We start from the raw sequence: 26,203 nt of genomic DNA, 5'->3' as shown, positions 1-26,203 counted from the left end.
GGGGGGAGTTGGTTCCAGAGGGCTGGGGCCGCCACAGAGAAGGCTCTTCCCCTGGGTCCCGTCAGGCGACATTGCTTAGTTGACGGGACCCGGAGAAGATCCACTCTGTGGGACCTAACTGGTCGCTGGGATTCATGCAGCAGAAGGCGGTCCCTGAGGTAATCTGGTCCGGTGCCATGAAGGGCTTTATAGGTCATAACCAACACTTTGAATTGTGACCGGAAACTGATCGGCAACCAATGCACACTGCGGAGTGTTGGTGTAACATGGGCATATTTGGGAAAGCCCATGATTGCTCTCGCAGCTGCATTCTGCACGATCTGAAGTTTCCGAACATTTTTCAAAGGTAGCCCCATGTAGAGAGCGTTACAGTAGTCAAGCCTCGAGGTGATGAGGGCGTGAGTGACTGTGAGCAGTGACTCCCGGTCCAAGTAGGGTCGCAACTGGTGCACAAGGCGAACCTGGGCAAGCGTCCCCCTCGCCACAGCTGAAAGATGTTTCTCTAATGTCAGCTGTGGATCGAGGAGGACGCCCAAGTTGCGAACCTTCTCTGAGGGGGCCAGTGATTCTCCCCCCAGGGTAATGGATGGACAGATGGAGTTGTCATTGGGAGGTAAGATCCACAGCCACTCCGTCTTGTCTGGGTTGAGTTTGAGCTTGTTGACACTCATCCAGGCCCTAACATCCTCCAGGCACCGGCCCATCACTTCCACTGCTTCGTTGGCTGGACATGGGGTGGAGATGTATAACTGGGTATCATCGGCGTATTGATGATGCCTCACCCCATGCCCTTGGATGATCTCACCTAGCGGTTTCATGTAGATATTAAATAGCAGGGGGGAGAGGACCGACCCCTGAGGCACCCCACAAGGGAGAGACCTAGAGGTCGACCTCTGATCCCCTACTAACACCGACTGCGACCGACCAGAGAGGTATGAGGAGAACCACTGAAGAACAGTGCCTCCCACTCCCAACCCCTCTAGTCGGTGCAGAAGGATACCATGGTCGATGGTATCGAAAGCCGCTGAGAGGTCAAGAAGCACCAGGACAGAGGACAAGCCCCTGTCCTGGGCCCGCCAGAGATCATCCATCAACGCGACCAAAGCAGTTTCCGTGCTGTAGCCGGGCCTGAATCCAGACTGCTGAGGACCTAGATAATCGGCTTCTTCCAAGGACCGCTGGAGCTGAAGTGCCATTGTTAAATTGATTATATTTGCTGATTATAAAACCAAAAACTAAATACAGTGGTACCTCTACCTATGAACGCCTCTACTTACAAACATTTCTAGATAAGAACCGGGTGTTCAAGATTTTTTTGCCTCTTCTCAAGGACCATTTTCCACTTACGAACCCGAGCCTCCGAAAATGTAACCGGAAAAGGCAAGGAGAAGCCTCATGGGGCCTCTCTAGGAATCTCCTGGGAGGAAACAGGGCCTCCACCCTCCCTGTGGTTTCCCCAATCGGACACATTATTTGATTTTACATTGATTCTTATGAGAAAAATTGCTTCTAACCTGATCATGGAATGAATGAAGTTCATAAGTAGAGGTACCACTGTAGTTGAATACAGAGAGCCCTCAACTTACAACAGTTCATTTAGTGACCGTTCAAAGTTACAGTGGCACTGAAAACAGGGACTCATGACTGCTTTTCACACTTACCACCGTTTCTCACCCTTATGACTATTGCAGCATCCCCATGGTCATGTGATCAGATGCATTGCAAGTGGTCCACATTTCCAATGGTTGAAGTGCCCCTGGGTCATGTAATCAGCTTTTGTGTCCTCCTCATGACAAGCAAAATCAACGGGCACTCTTTACAACCAAGTTACTAATGTAACAAAGGCAATGATTCACTTAACAACCATGGCAAGAAAAATCAGAAAATGGGGCAAGGTCAAATGCTTCACTTAAACTAGCAGCATAAATTTTGAGCTCAATTGTATGGCTGTAACTTGAGAACTACCTGCATAAAATCCACTGTAAACTAAATGGAGAATGTAAAGCAGAGTTTTGGTGAACTTTACAGATGTGAGGTCATTAGCAGGTTCTCTCCATTTCTTCAACTTTCTCTTCACAAACTGGAAGATTTATTGGAAGGAAGAATTGGTGGCGAAGCACTGTTATTTAGTTACTGTATCTTTTGGAGTATAAGACGCACTAAAAGAGGATGGAAATGTTGGTGCTCTTATACACCAAATGCAGTTATCTTTGGCCTCCCGAAGCCCTTCCCTTGCCATTTCTGCAAAAAATAGGCCTGTTTTTGCAAAAATGGGGTGTGCAGAAGGTTTGGGAGACCTGCAGAGTATTTCTGGGGGCATAGGGAAAGCAAAAAGCCCAGGCTTCTTTTTTGCAAAAATGGGGGCGTTTTTGCCTTCCCTCAATCCCTAGAAATACTCTCCAGGCCTTCCAACCCTCTGCATGCCCTGTTTTTTGCAAAAACAGATGAAAAACAGGCCTGCTATTGCAAAAAACCACCAAAAAACCGGAGCTCCTGCGGTCAGGGAAGACAGACTAATTTTTCTTAGTTACCTCTTCAAAATCTTGGTGCGAATTATACATCAGTGCATCTTACAGTCTGAAAAATATGGTATATCTTGCCTGCCTACTAGATATTCAATAAGGCCACTTAGCAACAGTAATAAAATACATTATATATAAAAAAATAACCAGTTAAAGCTAATTCTATTTACAAATCAATTTGAATGCCAAAAATCTGTCTGTAAATGATTATATTATTTGGCTACTTTGTGTAGTGAAAATGTTTTCCCATGTTAAAATGAGAATGAGGACAATTTTCCTTTTAACTTTGTTTTTTGGCTCAGTTAATACTAACTGTCGAAGCTTGTTATTTGTTTATTATTTCATTTCTTACTATGTAAAAGACTTGAATGTCCTATGAAATATCACAGCACCCTGGCAAAAATATATCTAAATTATGTAGGTGATTATTAGGCTCAATATCCTGCTTTTTTGTGTTGTTTTGGGGAAATCATCCTTTTTCTCAACTACAGATATGTTACTCTAGCACCCTCTGCTGGAACTGTGTAATAAATTGATACAAATTCTGTTGGCAAAAGAAGAAAAAAGTCTTTTCAAATATCTTTTAGTTTTAACTACCAGATTGCAAGGTCTCAAAATACTTTTTTTACCACCTGCTCCTGCCTACCTGCATGTTGATGTTGAGTTTCCTGTTGAATTTCTTAGACATACTACAAAGTCTGAATTTAGATTTTGGTTTTGTTGTAAAAATCCTGGGACTAAAATATTCGTGCAACTGGACTGGTTTGCATGCAGCTGTCACTGATTTGATGTTTTTAGGTTAGGTAGTGTATCTGTTGTACAAGCAATCCTTGACTTATCTCCATTCATTCAGTGACCATTTGAAGCTGCATTGTCACTGAAAAAAGTGACTTATGACTTTTTTTCACATTTATGACAACGATGGTATCCCTATGGTCATGTGATCAAAATTCTGGCACTTGGCAGCTGACATGTGTTGTAGTTGGCTCTGGCCCAGCTCCTGCCCCAGGGAATGGGGAGGTGGATGCAGGGGAAAATTCAACATGTTACAGGCCTGTATTATTGCTGACAGAATCAGGTCAGAGTTTAGTTTCCTCGGACGAAGAAGAAGATGGGAGTGACTCGGCAGAGCAGGGCTTGGCACACAGCCAAGGCAGTAAATCTTCCTTATCTTCTATAGCTTCAGATGATGACATGTTGGACCCACGCAAGCGCAGGATTATGCGTAGAAGAGACCAAGTAACAACATATTACAGGAAATAAGGGAGGCCACCTGTGTTTGGGTGGGGCTCCAGTAATTATGGCTGCTGCTATAAATAGCAGCATGTGGGTTTGGCCATTGTGGAAGAATATCTGTTGCAGTTTCGTCAGGTATCGTGTGTGCTGGACTTTGTTGCTTTTTCATGCCTTTGAAACCAAAGCAGAGCAATGTGTGTGTGTGTGTGTGTGTGTGTGTCTCCCCCTTCTTGGAAGAAGAAGGGGTGTGAAGTTTCTCCACAGCTGCGGGCTAAGTACTTAATGACTGCTTAAGGGACATTGTACAGACTACCGGGTTGTCTTGGGAAGAGTGCTCTTTGCAATACAAAAAGAGTGCTTAGTTTATTTTGACTTTTGTGATAAAGAACATTGTTTTGAATTTTCAAACGTGTGTGTGTCTGAAATTTGTATCCTTGAATTTTCGGGAGGCTCCTATCAGAGAGCCCGACAGAACAGCATGTAGTTATGACATTTGCAGTATCCCAGCGTCATCACTTTTTTTGTGATCGGAGTAGCAAAGTCAGTGGGGAAATCAGATTCACTGACCAACTGCATTACCAAATTTACAACTGCGTTGATTCACTGAACAACGGTAGCAAGAAAGGTTATAAAATGGGACAAAATTCACTGAACACCTTTCTTTGTACAGAATTACCTGTACAGTATTTGGTACACATTATACCACTGCTCTGTCAGCTGTCTTGGTTTCCGGTTTGCTTCCATGTCCAACTCAAGTGCTGTTTTTGACCTTTTAAAGTCTTCTATAGCATGAGGCCGGGTTATCTGCTGCTTTCTCATCACTCTGCTCATGCCATCAGGTCTAGGAGAGAAGGGATGCTGTGGGTCCTGTCTGCAAAGAAATTACATTTTGCAGGTCCCCTGAGTTGGATCTTCTCTATGACACCCACTTTGTGGAATCTTCTCCCACACCCCCTTCCTCAAGGAGAGATTAGTCACATCCCTCTCAACATCCCACAAGTCTCTTACAAGGTGTCTACATTATGAAGTTTGGATCCCTGGGGAAATTTTGCAGTGACTCCTTACTATAGTTAATATCATCAACCATGGTGGCACAGTTGTTAGAATTACAGTACTGGAGGCTACTTCCGCTGATTGCTGACTGCAAGCAGTTTGGCAGTTCAAGTCTCACTAGCTCAAGGTCGACTCAGCCTTCTATCCTTCCGAGGTCAGTAAAATGAGGACCTAGATTATTAGGAGCAATATGCTGACTCTGTAAACCTGCTTAGAGAGGTCTGTGAAGCAGTATATAAATCTTAAGTGCTATTGCTATCCTCTTCTGTTTTGTGTGCCTTTTTATAGTTATTTTTTTTGTGACTTTTAAAAAAAATTTAAGTGTGCTAGAATCAATTTCATGTGAGTTGGGCAGCTACGCAAATATATTAAACAAATATGGTTTATTGAACAAATCAGTGTATGAGAGAAGCCAAGAATTAAGAAAAAGGAAATGAATTATAATTTCTTCCTGCCTTTAGTCATGAGGGAAGAATAAAGAGCTGGATTTTGAGTATTCCACGTAGCTTACAGAAGCTCATACCAATACAGCATGTCTGTAAATGGTGAATTACTTTTAAATGTGAGCCAGACCACTGCAACATGTAATCTGACATATAATATAACAGTGCCCTGATTTGGAAAATTTAATTGCTACTCTGTGGTTGAACCAAGCTGATTTGATACCTTCATTCTGCTAGAAATGGGCCTCACGCTTTTAAGCCACTTTTAGCATTCAGATCAAAGCAGCATAGCTCCATTTCAATATTAACATGCTCTTTGAAGCTCCAAACAGCTGTAGTTCAATACTGGATTTAAAAGTATTGATGTGCCTCATCTTACCTTTTCCATTTATATTCTTTAATTAACTTTTTCTGCAACACTATGCAGTCCAGGAACTCAAACTAATTGCCTTTGGCATTGGTGGGACCATCTTATTCAACAAACCTTCAAAGTGTATTATTTTAAATTGAGAGACTATGGTAACCCTTATAAAATCCATCCCTGAAAGAAAAGGCGATCCAGGCTTCTGGCATGAGTCATCACACTGTGGGGAGGAAAGGACAGAACTCTGTTCTTGAATTTGCAGCTATTATTTCAGAAAGATTTTAAAAATTTGTAAATGAAATCATACTCAGGGACCAAAATGGTTTTTTTCCAAAACGGAATATAAAAAATAACATGAGTTCTCGGAGAGAGGTGACATATAAGTCAAATCAAATCAATCAATCAATCAATCAATCAATCAATCAATCAATCAATACTATAATTGATGTGCTAGAATATTACAAATCCCATCCTGGAAAACAGTTAGTCCTATTTTTTCTTGACGCACAGAAGGCTTTTGACAACTTAAATTGGAAATTCATAATGTTACGATTTGAAAACAAAAATTTTGGAGAAAAAATGTTAAGAAGGATAGAAAAAATATAGACAACACAAATGGAAATATTATAATAAATGGAGATACTACTGGAAATTTTAATATTATGAAGGCGGTGAGACAAGAATGTCCCCTAGCCCCTTTGTTATATATCCTGAATAGGGTTAGAAATGAACAGGAAAGAAAGGGTTTACAAAAAAAAGAAGTCTATAAGCTTCATGCATTCACAGACAATTCATTTTAGAGCAGTCACTAGAGACAGGAAACAAATTACTCTAATATATAGAAGATTATGGAAGGGTTTAAAATTAATAGGAACAAAATGAAAGCAATAATGAAAAATCTCACAAAAAAAACAGAATGGGAAGAGAAAATGGGTATACAGGTTACAAAAAAATAAAATATCTGGGAATCTGGATAACATCTAAATGTTTAACTTTGAAAGAGGGCAACTATGGTATATAGTTCAACTGATTAAAAAAGATCTAGAAATGTGGTAGAAACTACAATTGTCTTTCATAGGTAGGATAGTGTTAAGTCTGTATAATAAATGTTAAAACCCTGTAAAAGAAAGAATCTGTAAATACTGTCTCTAACTATGAATAAACCCTGGCCGCGTCTGATTGGCTAAGACGCGCGGCCGTTTCTTTTAGGCGCGAGCCTTTAAAGTATAAAAAGGGCTGTTTTGACACTGACAGCTCAGATGCGTTCCTTGCTGGAGTCACTTGCAAAAGAGCTGAATAAACGGAACCATCTTGTACTTCTTGTCTGAGTCTCATTCATTTCACTGGCGACGAGAGAACGAAGAATCCACGAGTCAAGAATGAATCACCTCCAGATCGGCCGGGCTCCCGACTACTTCGACCCCGAGAAGTCGTCCTGGGACGCCTACATGGCGAAATTTGAAATCTTCCTAGAAGCGGCAGGAATGGGAGAAGCCGAAGACGACAGAAAGCGGGCGATTTTCTTAAACTATTGCGGGACTGAAATCTTTGACCTCGTCCAAACGCTCACCGACCCGCTCCCGGCTAAATCCGTTCCATGGGACGACCTCCAAGCAAGACTCGCCAACCACTTCAAACCAACGAAGCCTGCCGTAGTCTACAGACATCAATTTTCTAGGATGACCCAGCGTGAGTCAGAGACAATCAATCAATTCGCCACGCGACTTCGCACGGTACTGTCAAAGTGCAAATTTGACAGCCCAGAAGCTCGCCTCACAGACGCTCTAATTTTTGGAATGAAGAATGCAACGGTCCAAAACAAAATCCTGACAGAGGACGACCCAACGCTTCAGTCAGTTATCAAGCTGGCTCAAACAGCCGAAGTAGCTGACGCGGCCGCAAAAGAACTAAAAGAACACGAAAAGAAGGAAATCGTCTCCAAAATCTCCGTTGCTGTTTCCCGCGCCGAGACCCCAGATGACCTCAGCCCAGCTGCCACGGACGACGACACCTGTCTCCTGCTGCCTTCCGAGCAAGCCAGACAACCCAGATACCAACGTCCATCCAACCCATGCCCCGGATGCCGAGGAAATCACCCACGACAGCGCTGCCCCTTCAGGGACGCCATTTGCCGCCGCTGCAATCGACGCGGGCACATCGCCGAGGCATGCAGAGCGCCCCTACCAGAGGAGTCCTTCTCTACACCCCGCCAACAACGATTCAACAACCAGGCACAACAACCGCGGGACAACAAATTTTCCAGAGGCTTCAATCGAAGAAACGACTCCACTGCTAACCGTGACTACGCATGAGGTAAAGCACAAACTTACGTAAATTGCGCAACTTCTAAAGGAGGGAACAAGATTATCATCTCGCTACTTTTAAATAACAAACCCTGTAACCTAGAATTAGACACAGGGTCTAAGCATTCTATCATGCCTTGGGACAAATTCAAAATGTATATGCCAAATTTTCTTAAAACTGATTTTGCTAACACAACTTTAGTAATAAGGGATTTTCAAGGTAATGTCATACCTGTTTTGGGGAAAGTAGATGTGCCTGTAAAATTTAAAAATTGTGAATATTCTCTTCCTCTAATTGTGGTTGAGGGAGCCAAACACTCCCTCCTGGGGCTAACGTGAATGTCTCCCTTGGGTATTGAAATACTGGGTCTTTGTCATATAAATGCTGAACCTGACATTCCTAACTTTATACAAGAATTTCCTGAGGTTTTTAGCCCCACTCTAGGCACCTATAATGGGGCCCCTATCTCCTTCTCCCTAGACCCCAAGGTACCCCCAGTCAGACTTAAGCCTCGCAGGGTACCCCTACCGCTTTTACCTAAATTGGACATCCAATTGGACAAACTTATTGCCCAGGGCATCTTAGTCCCTGTAGAACAAGGCCCATGGGAAACCCCCATAGTCACACCAGTTAAACCTGATGGCTCCTTACGGGTCTGTGCAGACTACAAAGCCACTATCAATAAAGCCCTCCAACACCATCCATACCCAATCCCAGTAGTCCAGCAGTTGCTACATTCCCTGGGGGAAGGGAGAGTCTTTTCCAAAATCGACCTCGCGCAAGCGTACCAACAGCTTCCGGTCGATGAGGCCACATCCCTGGCCCAGACCATAGTGACCCACAGGGGTGCTTTCAGGTGCACCCGCCTACAATTTGGGGTCAGTACAGCCCCAGGCATTTTCCAAAGCTTCATGGAACGATTATTAGCAGGTATCAAAGGAACTACCCCCTACTTTGATGATATATTTATATCAGGAAAAAACCAAGTAGAATTAAACATGCGCATCAGAGAAGTGTTGGCTAGACTACAAGCTAAAGGGTTAAAAGTAAAACCAGACAAATGTGTGTGGGGAGCCAAAAGCATAGAATTCCTGGGCTATAGAATAGACAGTGAGGGAATACACCCCACAGCAGATAAATTAGAGGCCATAACCAAAGCACCCGAGCCAAACAATAAGACAGAACTCCAAGCATTTCTGGGCCTTCTTAATTTTTATTCTGTCTTTCTAAAACAGAAGGCAACGGCAGCAGAACCTCTACACCGACTGCTGCAGAAGGGAATTCCCTGGACCTGGGGCACAATGGAGCGTGAAGCTTTTCATAAAATAAAACAATTATTGACCTCTAAAAGCGTAGTGGTTCAATATAGCTCAACTTTGCCCATAAGGCTCACGTGTGACGCTTCGGCTTATGGGGTTGGCGGGGTATTAGCTCACATAATGCCAAACAATACAGAGGCCCCCATCGCCTTTTTCTCTAAAACATTGTCCTTGGCCGAAAGAAATTACACCAATTGGACAAAGAGGCATTGGCCCTAGTCTCTAGCGTTAAGAAATTTCACTACTATCTGTGTGGGAGGAGTTTTGAACTAATAACAGATCACAAACCCCTGCTTGGTCTACTGGCTTCCAACAAACCAACTCCTCCTTTCATGTCCCCTAGATTAATAAGATGGGCTCTATTCCTGTCAGGATATCAATATCAACTAACACATAAGGGGGGGAAATCAATAAACCATGCCGACGGCCTAAGCAGATGCCCCATGCCCGAGTTAGTCACAGATCCAACCCCCTCAGAGGACGTTTTACTAATAGATCTTGAGGAAAACTGCCTGACCACTGCCAAAGAGGTAGCTGAGCACACTAAGAAGGATTCACTATTATTAAGAGTAATCAATTGTATTCAAAAAAGGGTGGTTGGGAGACTCTGAGGAAACAGGACTGTCAGACTTTAAATCAAAGAGGTTGGAATTATCCTACTTGAGGGGTTGCGTGTTATGGGGTGACAGGGTGGTCATCCCCAATACCTTAAAACAGAAGGTACTAAGTATGTTGCATGCAGGCCACCCAGGCATTGTTAGAATGAAGGGTTTGGCCAGGGGATACTTGTGGTGGCCAGGTTTAGATAGAGACATTGAGCAATGGGTAGCAAACTGTGACCCTTGCCAGGAGTCACGACCCAATCCCCCGAAAACAACACCACTGGAATGGGAAAGACCCACTGGGCCATGGTCCCGCATTCACATTGATTTCGCAGGGCCTATTGGAACTCAAAACTTTTTAATTGTGGTAGACGCTTTCTCCAGATGGGTGGAAATCATAGCTATGCAAAACATTACCATTTGTGCCACCATCAAAGCATTATATCGCTTGTTTGCCACACATGGGTGCCCAGACATCCTAGTTTCAGATAACGGGCCACAATTGACTGCCAGACAATTTGAGTGTTTTCTAAGCAACTTAGGGGTCAGACACGCACTCACATCCCCTTACTCGCCATGGGTTAATGGCCTTGCAGAACGTTACGTACGTGTGGCCAAAGAAGCCTTGCGCAGGGCAGGCCCAGGGGAAATACAACACAAATTAGATCAATTCCTATTAATGCAACATATCACCCCAAATTCCATCACAAACAAAAGCCCAGCAGAGATTTTAATGGGTCGAAAAATAAGGTCCCCCCTGGACAGGTTGCATCCTCGTTATTGTACACAAAATGTAAATGATGAAACATGTATAGCACCTGAAAGAAGTATGTATCTAGGGCAACTTGTTTTTGCTAGAAATTTTGACGGGGGGTTGAATTGGCTAAAAGGGAAAATATTGCAACAAACGGCTCCAAAATCTTATGTTGTACAACTAGAAGATGGCCGCACATGGAGGCGGCACATCGATCATTTAAGGGGGCGCATAACACCAAATGAAGAGCCGGCCGCTAATGGAAATTCTTCCCCCCAAGCAGACACTCACACGCAACTCGAACTTTTGGAATTACAAAAGGACTTACCACGGCTAGATGCATCCTCCAGCGACGCCGAGCCTTCCTCCTCTTCAGGGCACGGTGTGGCACCAGCTTATTCATCTCCGCAGGCCAGAGCCCCAACTTGGGCCCAGCCGCGGACAGGAGACAACAGCGAGCCAACCTCCACCATAGACATCCCAGACGGTAATGATCTGCGCAGGTCTGAGCGCACGTCACGCCGGCCCAACCGATTGGAGGACTACGTCACTTGGCTCACTGATTGACAGTTTTACTCAACTAATGAGGGAGGGGTGTTAAGTCTGTATAATAAATGTTAAAACCCTGTAAAAGAAAGAATCTGTAAATACTGTCTCTAACTATGAATAAACCCTGGCCGCGTCTGATTGGCTAAGACGCGCGGCCGTTTCTTTTAGGCGCGAGCCTTTAAAGTATAAAAAGGGCTGTTTTGACACTGACAGCTCAGATGCGTTCCTTGCTGGAGTCACTTGCAAAAGAGCTGAATAAACGGAACCATCTTGTACTTCTTGTCTGAGTCTCATTCATTTCAGATAGCTTCAACTAAAATGAATATATTACCCAGATTTCTATTTTTATTCCAGGTCATACCAACAAAATTAGGGAAAGGGTTTTTTAATGACTTAAAACAATAACTGACTGCATTTGGCAAGGGAAGAAAACTATGAATCAAATTAAAAGCTCTACAAGATAAGAGGCAAAGAGGGAGATTCGGCCTGCCCAATTGGGAGAACTGTTATCACGCATCAGCTTTCACTTGGATTAAAGATTAGATATTAGTCAAAAACAAAAGTATTCTGAGGTTGGAAGTTCATGACCTCCAGAGAGGCTGACATGCCTTTCTCATAAGTACTTCCAAAGACACCTAATTAGAGATTCACTTATACAAGTATGGCAAAAGATTAAAAGAAACCATTACAATAAAATATTTACCTGTTTTTCAATAATGAAAGCATTAATATACCCAAATTTACTGGATATGGACAAAATGAAGACATACAAAGAAATATTAAAGGAATTAGGAGAATTAAAAACAAGCAGAACTAAAGGAGTAAGGCATAGAACTTTACTGGTAGACATAAAAAAGATGCTGAACAATACAGTTTTCAGAATGAAGAAAATGAACTAGATAAAATTGTATTAAGACAGGAGGATAAAATGATTATAAAATTCTATAATTACCTATCGAGTGATAAGATGGAAGAAGAAGTTGTAAAAGAAGTGATGATAAAATGGGCACACAACTTCAGGTATAATATAGAACTGGAGACGTGGAAGAAGGTTGCAAAATGACTAAATACATTGCGTACAAAGAAAACATTTATAAAATGTTTTATAGATGGCATCTCCCACTAGCAAGGATTGCAAAAATGTACTCCAACGTATCACCGGAACGTTGGATATATAAACACAATACAGGAACATGCTGCCACATGTGATGGTCTGTTCCAAAGCAAAACAATACTGGAAATGGATTGAAGCAATAACAAATCAATACATAGAAATGAAACCGGAATTATTTTTGTTAGGGATATTTATGGAAAAACAGGATAAAGAGACGCAATATTTAATTCTACACGTCATCATAGCAGCCAAAATAATATTCACACAGAATTAGAAAAACAATAATATATCAACAGAGGATTGTGTTATCAAAAAAATCTTTGAGTGTGCAGAGATAGATAGGCTTACTAAAGAAATGGACAATGAAGAAGAATCTGAATACTATAAGACATGAGATGACTGGTATAAATTGTTAAACAATAGATCTACAGGTTAAAAACAATGATTTTTAAGATGGTATAGAAGTAAGAAAAGGTACTCGGTAACAGTAAAAATAAAATATCCTTATATTAAAATAGTACTATTGTAAAATTGATAAATTAATAAAGAAAATATTATTGTTCAACATAAAGAAAAATTATGTAAGAACTGATTTATATGTTCATATGTTTATATATTATCTATATCTCATGTTTATCTAAATGTAAATTGAAAAGATGGACAAATGAATGTGAAATGGATGTAAATGAATATGGGATAACTATCAAATAAATAATTGTAAAAATCTATTTTAACAAAAAAAAAGTTTAATAAAAATTATTAAGGAAAGGGAAAAGCAATCCAGTACCCTTGAAGTATTTTGCGATCTTTAAAAAAATATTTTGCTGCTGGCTTCATCAGCAGAAGCTGTTGTAGGTTTGCAAATTCAAATTATTTGGAAGGATCCCGTTTGTATAGTTGCATTTTTTTACAGCATTAACCACAGACTATTTTTTATTCCTCATGTTACCTAACATGTAACTTCTGAGCATTTTAAAAATGAGGACCTGGACAGTAAGGACTGATATTCTTTTGAACAGTTTCCTGACTTACCAATTGATTTTTTTAATGAAAAAAAACCAACAAGCAAAAGATAGATACCAGCATCATGTATAATTCCAAAAGGTTTCAAGAAATGTGTCATGCAGAAATACATGAACCTTGTTGTTAAAGGTCTATTTTAAAAGGGAAATAAAAAGCACCGTTCTTCACAACTTTTCCTGCAATCTTTATCAAACACAAAATGCGTAACAAAAAAAAATCAAGCATGTGCTTTTGTTTACAGTAGCAGAAAACGGGGCTCTTAATTGTTGCAAACCAGATGCTTCCAAATCTTCCGTTCTGGTCCACCCATGCTCCCTGCTGGCACACTTGTCTCTAACTGCATCCAAGACTTCGTATTTTCATATTCGCTGTTGCCCTTTCCCTCTCCCTTTAGATGAATCAACATCCAAATCTCCCAGATGCTTTCCAGCTGCTGCTTTTCTTCCTTGCTGAAATAGGACCAGAGTTTGCTTTCAGAGCCCTTTCATCACAGCTGCTTCTTTCCTAACACACACAGTGCTTGTGAACTGCTATGTAATCAATTGGCTTCTTTTGAAATAGGGAAGGGCTCCAGCAAAGCTTTGTATAAAACCGGATCTTGTAAAACCAATATAATAATACTGTAGTAATAAAATAAACTCATTTAACTCATAATTTTGATTGCAGTGCTATTGGGCTTTTATGTTTGTAAGCCGCCTGGAGTCACTGAGAATGAACCGTATAAATTTTCTTAATAAATAATTTTTGTCCATGTAATCTGATGACACTTGAGTTCTCATGTTTGTTCAGGACCAATTAAATCAGGAGAAGGGCGGCATAAAAATTGAATGAATGAATGAATGAATGAATGAATGAATGAATGAATGAATGAATGAATAAATAAATAAATAAATAAATAAGAGCTGATCCATTTACTGCTACATACTTAGTACAGGATTTAAACTGAAATTGGTAGGAACTCGCATAGCTCAGCATAATTGCAGTTATTTATAAAACCGTGATTAACTGTAGTTTATTGTTGAAACGCATTTGGACTGGAAACAGTTTTCTTAATGCCTGTTCTATCTTTTTTGGCATTTTCATCAATGCATGTGTATAAAGACATAATTATCTAAACAGGCACATTTTCCTTGATGGTCTCAAGCAGTTCAATGTTAATGCTGTAAGTACAGGGTTGTTCATTTATATATAAACATTGTGGTTTTATGTATGAAATGAGTCAATTGGGATGGCCAACTTTAAGGGGAAATTGCAGCCTAGAATTCTAGTCTGGGATGTTACTAATAAATTCAGATTTATTATTTACAGCTGCTAAGCTTAAGCATCTGTCTACAGCCAAGGATAGAAAGCTTCTGCTACACATAGGTGAAAACAAGCAATGTGCTATTTGTTCTGGACCTTTTCTGTAGCATCTTCATTTTGTAAAAAAATCTCTCCCTCCAACTCTGCCAATCATTGTAAAAATGGGTGAAAAATAGGGTGCGCAGAGGGTTTGAGAGGTCTGCAGAGTGCTCCTGTGGGTCAGTGAGGACAATTTTTTTTTTCTTATTTACCTCTTCGAAATCTTGGTGTGTCTTATACCCCAGTGCATCTTACGGTCTGAAAAATATGGTAAAGTACTTTTTAAAACTTTTACAAAAAAATTGATTTTGCTGCTGTTTAGATATTTTGACGTTATGTTTTTGACATTTTAGATCTGTGATGTGGGAAGTTTTCCTGAAAACAGGGGATGCAGAAGGTTTGGGAAGCCTGCAGAGTTTTCCTGGTGGTTGGGGAAAGGCAAAAATGAACCTGGTTTTGCAAAAAAAGAAAGAAATGGGCCCAGTTTTCACCCATTTTTTGCAAAACTGCGGTGCTCCAAGGGTTTGGAAGGCCTTCAGAATGATCCTAGGGGGCTGTGGGAAGGCAAAAACACCCCCCTTTTTGCAAAAAAAGGCCCATTTTCCACCATTTCCCCCTCAAAACGGGGGTGTTTTTGCCTTCTCCCAGCCACCTGGGGCACTCTGCCTCTCAATCCTTCTGCGCGCCCCATTTTTGCAAAAATGGGACATGGGGTGGGGTTTTGAGAGGCCAAAAATGGCTGTATTTGGCGTTTAAGACACACTGACATTTCCACCCTCTATTGGGAGTGGTAGAAGTGCGTCTTCTACTCCAAAAATATGGTAGTTTAGTTACCTTCTAAATGGGACTGTAGGATGGTGAATCTTACTTCCTTCAGCCAGGACTAGATGTTTTCCAACAAAACTAAGCTTTCTTTTTAATGCACTAATATATAGAGAAGATTTGTAATTTCTTGTAAATTAATTAATTTTCTACTGTTTAGCAAGTATAACTGATAATATCATAATTTGGGTTTTTTTAAAATAATACCTCGATGCATTTAAATTCATCTCCCAGTGTTCATAAGAACTGGTGTAAATTTGGACTTCTATATGTAGATGATGTTCTGAATTGGATTGGGCAATAATTTTTGGCAGTGTGAATAGCAATATCTGTCTTTGTAGTACATTCGTGCTGCTTGATGCTGAAATGAATCTATATATAAGAAATATAAGAAAATATATTAGAAATATAAGAAAATGGGCTCTCTTAATCAGCTCTTGATCCTTTGTACAGTAGGCCATCCCCTGATGTCACTAGTAAAATCTTATAGTACCTTCATGTGCATAGATTCCATGTATAATGGCAAATAGGAAAAATTCTGTACATTTTTCAATTGTTGAATATGGTAGCTTCAGATTGTTAATATACAGACTTTTGTGAATAGATACCTAGGATCAATGAAAATGATAAAATCATACATATATATATTCCTTTTCTATGTTCAGTTGTTTGAATTATTAGGACCTGAAGGATTTGAATTAATAGAAAAGCTCCTGCAGAACAGAATTACCATTGTGGAAAGATCTTTCTCTGGGCCAAATGATTACAGACTACAATCTTTGCAAGGTAAGTATGAAGTTTACAAAGTTGCATAGTTAAATTCTTTTTGTAAGAAAAATAAATTGTTTTATAAATCATAGTGAGACTGATAAGGACAATTTTTTTAAATGCATGGTTTATTTCATCTGTAAAGTTTTTTTTAAAACACATATTTTTGAGATGTATTTTAAAAAAAATAGGTGAACATGATTGTCAATACAGTTTGTTTGCATTTTTCTTTGGGAGATGATCCATCAGAATGCTCCAAATACAGTGGTACCTCTACTTAAGAATTTAATTCGTTCCGTGACCAGGTTCTTAAGTAGAAAAGTTTGTAAGTAGAAGCAATTTTCCCCATAGGAATCAATATAAAAGCAAATAATGTGTGCAAATAATGCGTGCAAAACCATTAGGAAAGAAATAAAAGCTCTGAATTTTGGTGGGAGGAGGAGGAAGAAGAAGAGGAGGAGGACAGTTGGTGGACAGGAAGAAGGTGAGGTGAGGGGAATAAAAAAAATCCAAAACTTTAAGGCTTAAAAAAAGGGGGGACTCTGAAGCGGCGAGGAGGAGCACGCGCCTCCCATACACCCGGTGCGAGGCTGCCTTCCATACACTGCACCGGAGAAAGAAACCCAGGCAGGTGAGAGGGGGGAACATCCCCCTTCTTTGACCAAAAGGCGGCTGCTGCTACCTGCTTCCCATGTTGAAGGGCTCCCCTTTCCTCTCACTCGCTCGCTTTGTAGCCGATGTCTTTCCTTCACTGTGGTGACTCCTTGGTTTGGCTGAAGCCGAATTGATCCGGCCGGGGTGAAGCGCCCCCTTTTGCCTTCCCACACCCAGACGCTCCGGGAGGCAACCTCACACCAATGTATGTGAAGAGGTTACGACAGCGAAGTGGTTTATTCCCTCTCCAAGCGCCCAGAGAAAGGAAAACACTCCGTTCGTTCTGGGCAGCCAAAGCCTCCTTAAGCGCTACCGAAAAGCTCCTCTGGCAGCCCAGAAAAGCCTGAGATGGCCAGGATTAAAGGTGGAATGGCAGGAAACTGGCCAGGCCTTCGTGCCGCTCTTAAATTTCTTGGGAAATTTTTCTGGGCTCAGGGTCTTAAGTAGAAAATGGTTCTTAAGAAGAGGCACAAAAGTCTTGAACTCCGGGTTCTTATCTAGAAAAGTTCTTAAGTAGAGGCGTTCTTAGGTAGAGGTAATACTGTATTCCAAATCTGACAAAGGAATTTGCCTTCTAGCATTCCAGAATAATCACATTTAAAATATATCACTGTGATACTCAAATCTGTCTTTTAAAAAAATCACATTTGTGGGATGGGTAGCTATATAAATTTGACACATCAGTAATAAAAGATTGTACTATTGAATATTAGATAATCGATATAAATATCTTCCAGACTAGCAAACCCTTATATACAAATTGAATTAAGCATTTAATAGGCCAAATCGAAGCTAGCTCTATTGAAATCTGCAAGGATACTGGAGGAGGAATTAATTTGCAGTGCATTAGTTTAAGGACTTTAATTTTACCAGGTATTTTATAGAAACCAGCTTTACTTCCTTTTTCAGAGTTAGATTATGTGTTGATGGGATCTTCTTGTCTTATGTGTTGATGGGATCTTATTATCTGAAATGCAACCGATACATCTTTTCCCCCCAAGATTTTAGCCAACTTTCAATACTTCATAAAGTTACTTTTAAGCTTTCATGGTGTTGCTCAGAACCAAGAATGCAGAGAACAGGAATCTATAAATAATGGAGTGTGTTTCCATGTTACAGAACAGTGCAAAAAATTTACAGGAGAAAATTCTAAGCCAAATTATGGCTGCCAAGTCACCATTCAGTCTGAACAAGAGAAGCAGCTAATGAAATTATGTCGCCGTGAAGAAAAACGAAATGCCAGGCGAGAAAAACGAACTGGGGATGAAGGAGAAATCCTTGTCGATGCAGGAATCTCTTTCGACCCAAAGGAGTTACGAATGCAAAGGTAAGACGTTTCACTGTAATGCTATCCTTGATGTTTGCCAAGCATTTACTTTCACTTAATTTGGCTCTATTGATGAGATATCAATTACAAGTCGGATTTTAATTAAACTACAGGTGGTTCTCAACTTACGACGACAATCGAGCCCCAAATTTCTGTTGCTAAGCGAGACATTAATGTGTGTGTGAACCTAGTCAATGCCAAATTGGAAGGGGCTCAACCACAAACCTTAGAGACGCTACTTCTAGTTAAGGAATGGGATATTCTGAAAGGCATGACCGGATGGCTGATTTGAATAATTGCTTGTTAACCTTTAAAAAAAATTAATCTTTTAGTCTGCATTCTCCATTCAAATGATCCATCATACCCGCCCACCAGTACCCTCCTTTCACTTGCATGCACACATGCGAATACCTGCCTCCCTATGCTTTTCATAGGCATAAATCAGTTATAACCTTAATCCAGCCTGCCTGTATTTAGACACAGGAATGCACTCACCCAAATCCTCATTTTCTGGGCATTTCTGGACTGCCACCCATGCACAATACCCACTAGCAACCTCATTCCACAGCCACCCTGTGATACACTTACCCAACACCCTCTTTCCTTGGCCTGCCTGCATATTCTTGCACCTCTGCCACCCCTCTTTTCTCAGATCACCCTGTCCTTGCAAACTCATGCACCCTGCGCCTTCTTTGTGTGCCTTGCCCAGGATCACATGCACCACATCTCCTCCTTCTTTAGCCTCCCTACACTTTATGCCTCTGTATTTGGTCTCTTTGCACTTTCACACTCAGGCATCCCACACTTTCATCCCTTGACTTTTCTCATCTCGTACTGCACCAGGTTCGCCTTTCCCAACTTGTGCATGGCCTATGATGAGCCTTCCAGGGACTCTTGCGCCCTGTGACACCTTGGTATTTATTTATTTATTCAATTTTTTAATGCCGCCCTTCTCCTTAGACTCAGGGCGGCTTACAACATGTTAGCAATAGAATGAATAGAATTTTTAAAAAAAATATTTTTATTATTTTTCAAAATAATAAGACATAACAAGACAAACCAAACCAACATAAAATAAACAAAATATAACACATAACATAAAAAGGAGCTACAAATGCTCCACTCAGTATTGAAGTCATGTTAATACAGAAAAGAAAAGTTGATTATTATTTAGATCAGATCAGAAAAGTAAAACATCTCTATAGTATTTCTTTATATGATAAGACATTTAACTTCAACACCATTAAATGTTTCTTTTATTCCACCAACAATAAACCTTTTGCCAAGTTTTATAAAATTCTGTTTCCATTTGATTATTCAACCGCCTCGTCGTCATATCTAATTCTGTGCATTGCATAATCTTACTAAAAACCTCATCATCCTTGGGAATTTCCATATCTTTCCATTTTTGTACAAAGACAATTCTTGCAGCAACTAGAATATGAATTATTAAATAATATATTTCTTTTTTATATTTATCTTTTGTAATGCCTAATAAGAAGAATAGAATAGAATTTTAATGGCCAAGTGTGATTGGACACACAAGGAATTTGTCTTGGTGCACATGCTCTCAGCGTACATAAAAGAAAAATATACATTTGTCAAGAATCATGTGGTACAACACTTAATGATTGTCATAGGGGTCAAATAAGCAATGAAGAAACAATCAATATTAATAAAAGTCTTAGGATACAAGCAACAAGTTACAGTCATACAGGAAAAGGATGATAGGAATGATGAGAAAAACTAGTAGAAATGGAAGTGTAGATTTAGTAAAAAGTCTGACAGTGCTGAGGGAATTATTTGTTTAGTAGAGTGATCGCATTCGGGAAAAAACTGTTCTTGTGCCTAGTTGTCTTGGTGTGCAGTGCTCTGTAGCGACGTTTTGAGGATAGGAGTTAATACAGTTTGTGTCCAGGATGCGAGGGGTCAGTAAATATTTCCCCCGCCCTCTTTTTGATTCGTGCATTATACAGGTCCTCAATGGAAGGCAGGTTGGCAGCAATTGTTTTCTCCGTACTGAAGGAGTGGGTCCAGCAGTCACATGGGGTTGCTCCTGTCCAATCCGTTGGAACTGAGCCTAGTATTAAAAAAGACTGCTGGATCCGCCCCTTCCCCAGAATTCGCTCAGTTCGCATCCTCGGATGTGTGTGAATGCTCGTTCCTCTCGATAAAACACCTTCCCTTCGATCTCTCTTCAATAGCAAGTAAGATTTTTCCATTACTCAGCTTGCCGGCAGTTTTTTTCTCAGCCCTACAGGGCTTTGAGTTGGGGGAGAAGTTAGCGGCTCAGCCATTCGCGGTTTTTCCCTCCGTGCTGTAGCCGCGGCCGGTTTGTTAATTCCGGCCTTGGAGGTCCTGCCGTGAGCAAGCTTTATTTTTTTCAACTAATTAAGGGCTATTTACCTCCCGCGGTGTGGGACTTGTTTTGTCTCCCGGGCTTAGTCGCTCCTATTGCAAATAACGGAGCAGTTATTTTGGCGCCAAGGCTCTGACGCCCAGTAAGTTGCACTTTCGGTTCTGCCCTAAGGGGTCGGCCATTAGTGCCTACAGCCCGCCGCCTGACCCTGGAGTCGTCGCTTTGAGTTCCCTCGGGCCTATTCTCCACGGAAGTGGCCTCCAACCAGTGTGCCTTGGTTTTTCTTAAAGTTAAGTTAGTGAGGCCTGCCACGCTGCACTTAAGGACAAGAACTCTTGGTATCGCCCAGGATTGCCTCTTAAGGCGCAGCTGCTCCTGGGCCTAGGAGCAGGGTCACCTATCCTCTTGGGAATTCCACAAAATAATTCTTCTCCCCCCTATTTTTTGGCTCAAGCCTTGTCTTCTGTAATTGCTCAGACTATGGCTTCCCTTCCCAAGAGAGGCACTACCAAAGGTTCCAAAGAGGTTAGGCCTACTGGTAATCCTTCTGAGCTTCCCCAGGCCTCTTCCTCCTCTTCCTCAGGCTCTCAGTCTTTAGCCAAGCCCACTAGGGCTGAGAAGAGAAGGGACCTGGCCCTACAAAAAATACATGATAAATCAGCCAAACGTTTTAAGGTGCAGGCCCAAGTGCATATCAACCCTACCCCCCCGGAGGCCTCTAACTTGCCTCCCTCTGGGGTACCTGTGCTATCCCTGGATGAGCCAAACCTAAATCCACCCCAACCTAACCTATGGGGTTTAGGTCCAGAGGAGCCAGATATTACCGAGGATTTCCCCCAGCCAGAACCTGTTCAGGGCCTCAGGGATCCTCAGGCTTTTCCGGCTGATATTTCTTCCTTGCCACCGGAGTTTCAGTCTATCTTGACTATTCTGACTAACACTATTGATGCTAGACTCTCATCTTTAAATGTACCTCCTCTGTCTCATCCTCCCCCTCGTTCCTCCCGTCCCGTGAGTTCTTCTCCTTCCTACAGAGCCCCAGTCATGGAGGTCTCTGACTCCTCTCAGGAAGAGGATGAGGACGTGGATGCAGAAGAGGATGATGACCCCTTTCAGCGTCTGTCGGAGGATGAGGAATCTCAGATTAAGATTCCAGCCCCAGCTGCTATTTATCCTTCGCAGCTTTTCAAATCTCTCCTGCTAAAAGCTAGAGTATCTACGGGGCTAGCCGGGCAAGAGAAGCAAGCTACTCCTTCCACAGACCCCCCAGAGGAAAATCTTCCTTACTTCATGGAGGAACAGGAAGACAATGAGGTAATTCCTATGCCCAAGTTGTTTAAGGATGCCTTGCTTAAACAGTGGGACCACCCAACCATAGGCTTCACTCCCACTCCCAAGGACAAGAAGCTCTACAAGCTCTCCCCCTCCTATGAGGAACTCCTAACATGTCCCAGGCCAGATGAACCAGTGAAGACGCTCCACTCAACGGCTGCCATGCCTGGCGAGGCAGAGGAGGTCCTCCGGCCAGAGGACAAACGACTTGAACAAATGCTCAAAAGAAGTCTCCTTGCAGACTCATGGGCCATTAAGAGTGCTGCAGCGGCATCCTTCTTTTCCAGAGCTATGCTCTTATGGCTTCGTCAGCTCCAACTACACCTGCCTCCAGATGACTTACGGAGCCAACAGGATTTCAACAAAATCTTCGCAGCTGCCCAATATATAGCAGATGCTACTCTCCAATCTTCCAGATTTGCAGCCAGGTCAGTAGCAGCCTCCACAACGGCCAGAAGGCTTCTATGGCTCCGCCCTTGGCAGGCGGGGGTAAGACAGAAATGGCAGTTAGCTATGGGTCCACTGAAACGTAACCTCCTCTTCGGAGATCTTCTGGACCCTCTCCTTACGGAAAACGCAGACAAGAAAAAGGTCTTGGGACCTACCACCAAGAAGGCCCCGAAACCGCAGTCCTTTCGGCGCACCGGGCGTCAGCAGGATCAAAGCTTCGCATTTCACAAGAGCCCAGGTCAGTATTCCCCTCGCTTTCGATCCCAAGCTAGAACCACCAGGGGCAGAGGGTCCCGCTATCAGAGAGGATCCTCTACTACCAGAACTTCCAAAAGAACCAGATGGTAAGTTTTCTCACCTGCCTATAGGCGGTCGCCTAGCCTGGTTCTCTTCCGCCTGGCACCGCTCTTGTAAGGACCCCTGGGTCATTGACACAGTGGAAAGGGGCCTAAGGTTAGAGTTTATTTCTTCTCCCCCTAACCGTTTTATTTCTTGTCCCTCTCCCAGTTCCTCTCCATCTCGTATTCGAATGGAGGAGGCTATTTCTCATTTGTTGACTATTAGAGTTATTCAACCGGTCCCCTCTCTCCAGAGAGGTTTAGGCTTCTATTCCATCCTCTTCATGGTCCCTAAGACTTCTGGAGGCTGGAGAGCCATCTTGGACCTAAAGAAATTAAACCGCTTCATTAAATATAGAAAATTCAAAATGCACTCCCTATCTTCCATTTTATCAGCTCTTCATCGAGGAGACTTTATGGTGTCTCTAGATCTCACTGAGGCCTACCTCCATATCCCCATTGCCAAGGTCCATAGGAGATTTCTGCGCTTTGCCTTTCAAGGCAGGCATTTTCAGTATAGGGCTATGCCTTTTGGGCTCTCCTCAGCTCCCAGGGTTTTCACTAAACTCTTGGGATCCTTGGCGGCTCATATCCGGGCCTTTCCCATTCATATTTTATGTTATTTAGATGACATTTTAATTCATGGTAATTCCAGAGCTGGTGTAGCTGCAGACCTCTCCTCTACCATGTCGGTTCTACAGAACCATGGTTTTTCCATAAACCTTAACAAGAGTCATCTTGATCCATCCACTTCCATCCTGCATCTGGGGACTATCATTAATTCCGAAATATCCCAGGTTTTTCTCTCCAATGAGAGAAAACGCAGCATTTTGGATCTCATTGCTCGCATCCTGCCCCAGCAATCGGCCTCCATTGTCACCCTATCCTCCCTTTTGGGTAAGATGGTGTCATGTATTGGTATTGTTCCCTGGGCCCGACTTCACGCCAGGGAACTTCAATGGCTACTATTACTATTTCAGAGATCAGGCCACAGCAACTCGAACCGGCGCATCACTATCCCACCGACGGTTCGCAGATCCCTCAAGTGGTGGACTTCTCCAGCCCTAGACAAGGGATCCCCCTTCCGGTGTCCCGACCAGTTTGTAGTCACCACAGATGCCAGCCTCTCGGGCTGGGGAGCCCACGCCCAAGGTCTTTTAGCTCAGGGCACATGGTCACCGGAGGAGGCTTCCAAGCCCATCAATTGGCTAGAATTAAGAGCCGTGTCTCTAGCTCTAAAGCAATTCCGACCTCACATATCCAACCAACATGTGCTGATTCTCACCGACAATATAGCCACCAAAAGCCATATTTGCAGGCAGGGAGGCACAAGATCCAAGGCCCTCATGAGGGAGGCCCTGAAGTTGGGTCTTTGGGCAGAGAAAAATCTCCAATCGCTTCTAGCCGATCACATCTCGGGGAGCCTCAACGTCCAAGCGGACTGGCTCTCACGAGCCACCATAGATCCAGGCGAGTGGAATCTCCATCAGTCACTGTTCCACCAAATCTGCCTCAGGTTCGGCCATCCAGTGTTGGATCTATTCGCGACCAGAGACAATGCCCAGCTTCCCCGCTTCATCTCCAGGTTCCCGTCTCCGGGAGCGGAGGCAGTCAATGCCCTCAGGAGTCCTTGGCCTCCAGGCCTACTGTATGCCTTCCCTCCAATTCCAATTCTGCCAGACGTGATCAACAAAATCCTCCTGGAGAAAGCATGTGTAATCCTGATTGCCCCTCACTGGCCTCGCAGGCCCTGGTTCGCGGACCTTCAACAACTGTCCGTCCAGGACCCCTGGCGACTCCCCGCTTCGGAGGATATGTTGCGGCAGGGGGCCTCCTTCCATCCGGATCCAGAGTGGTTCCACCTCACCGCCTGGCTGTTATCCGGAGGGACTTAGACCTGCGAGGGTATGACCCAGACACAGTGGAAATCATTCTGAAATCTAGAAGGGGGTCTACCAATCGGATCTACGACCATACTTGGTCCAAATTTCATCAGTGGTGCTCGCAGGAGGGCTTATCCCCCCTGTGTCTTCCCATACACAGGATAATCGCCTTCCTTATGAAAGGTTTCCGCCAAGGTCTCTCTACCAGCACCATCCGCCGCCATCTGGCCGCTATCTCTTCCGTCTTGGCGGGGCCTCGCAGGCAGCCCCTACGCTCCCTTCCAGAAATCCAAGAATTTCTAAGAGGAGTGGCCAATCTCAGGCCTTCTAAAATCCACAGATATCCAACCTGGGACTTGCCACGGGTTCTCCACTCTCTTACTCAAGCACCTTACGAACCCCTGAACTCTGCGTCCCTCAGGTACCTATCCTTCAAGGTAGCATTCCTGGTGGCGATTACTTCCGCCCGACGCATATCTGAGTTGGCAGCCCTTTCTATCAGACAGGACCTCTGTCAGTTTCACCAGGATAAGGTGGTTCTGCGGCTGGACCCCACCTTTCTACCCAAGGTCAGTTCCATGTTCCACAGATCTCAGGATATCGTTTTACCTTCTTTCTGCCTCCAACGAGAGCATCCCCTGGCAATTAGATGGCACACTCTAGATCTCACTAGAGCGCTAAAGATTTATATCCAACGCACAAGATCCATCCGGAGATCTGAAGCACTCTTCATAGCCTACCATCCCAGATCCTTGGGATCCAGAGTGTCTTCCACAGTAATAGGTCGTTGGATCAGAGGGGCCATCTCAAAGGCCTACGAGACAGCTTCCCTCTCCATTCCAAGGAATATTACAGCGCATTCCACCAGAAGTGCTGCCACATCTGCCGCTTGGGCGACTCAGGCTCCGTTGGAAGAAGTCTGCAAAGCAGCCACTTGGGCCTCGCCAAATTCCTTTATAAAACACTACAAGATTGATTCGTACGCATCAGCAGACGCTGCCTTCGGAAGAAGAGTACTCCAATCCGTTATCTCTCACGATAGCAATGTACTCCCACCCTAGGGACCTATCTCTTGGGTATGTCCCATGTGACTGCTGGACCCACTCCTTCAGTACGGAGAATAGGCGTTGATTGCTTACCTGAACGCCTCTTCTCGTACGGTGAGTGGGTACAGCAGTCACTTCCCTCCCTTTGTGTGGTCTTCCTTACCTTCTATTCTAATTTCTTTTAACACATGAGAGTTGAACATTAAAGAGCTTCACTACTGAGCCTAGTCTACGGATTCGCGAATTCTGGGGAAGGGGCGGATCCAGCAGTCTTTTTTAATACTAGGCTCAGTTCCAACGGATTGGACAGGAGCAACCCCATGTGACTGCTGTACCCACTCACCGTACGAGAAGAGGCGTTCAGGTAAGCAATCAACGCCTATTTTCTGCAGTTCTGATTATTCTCTGAAGTCTGTGTCGGTCCTGTTGGGTTGCAGCACCAAACCAGACAGTTATAGAGGTGCAGATGACAAACTCAATGATTCCTCTGTAGAATTGTTATCAGCAGCTCCTTGGGCAGTTTGAGCTTCCTGAGCTGGCACAGAAAGAACATTCTTTGTTGTGCTTTTTTGATGATATTTTTGATGTTAGGTGACCATT

General features: G+C 43.0%; 1 protein-coding gene across 1 annotated transcript in view; it reads left to right on the top strand.

Moving 5' to 3' along the window:
• Positions 1-26,203, top strand: part of ASCC3 (activating signal cointegrator 1 complex subunit 3) — a 285,972-nt gene that overhangs the window by 19,077 nt on the left and 240,692 nt on the right. Inside the window, exons 5-6 of the mRNA XM_070733271.1 lie at positions 16,112-16,232; positions 17,988-18,195. Of these exons, the coding sequence (XP_070589372.1) occupies positions 16,112-16,232; positions 17,988-18,195 (329 nt within the window). The remainder of the gene's footprint in view (positions 1-16,111; positions 16,233-17,987; positions 18,196-26,203) is intronic.

Source organism: Erythrolamprus reginae, chromosome 1 (assembly GCF_031021105.1).
Source record: "Erythrolamprus reginae isolate rEryReg1 chromosome 1, rEryReg1.hap1, whole genome shotgun sequence".
In the NCBI taxonomy this organism is placed as follows: domain Eukaryota; kingdom Metazoa; phylum Chordata; class Lepidosauria; order Squamata; family Dipsadidae; genus Erythrolamprus; species Erythrolamprus reginae.
Note: the sequence above shows the minus strand (reverse complement) of the source record. Positions and strands in the feature narration are given on the sequence as shown.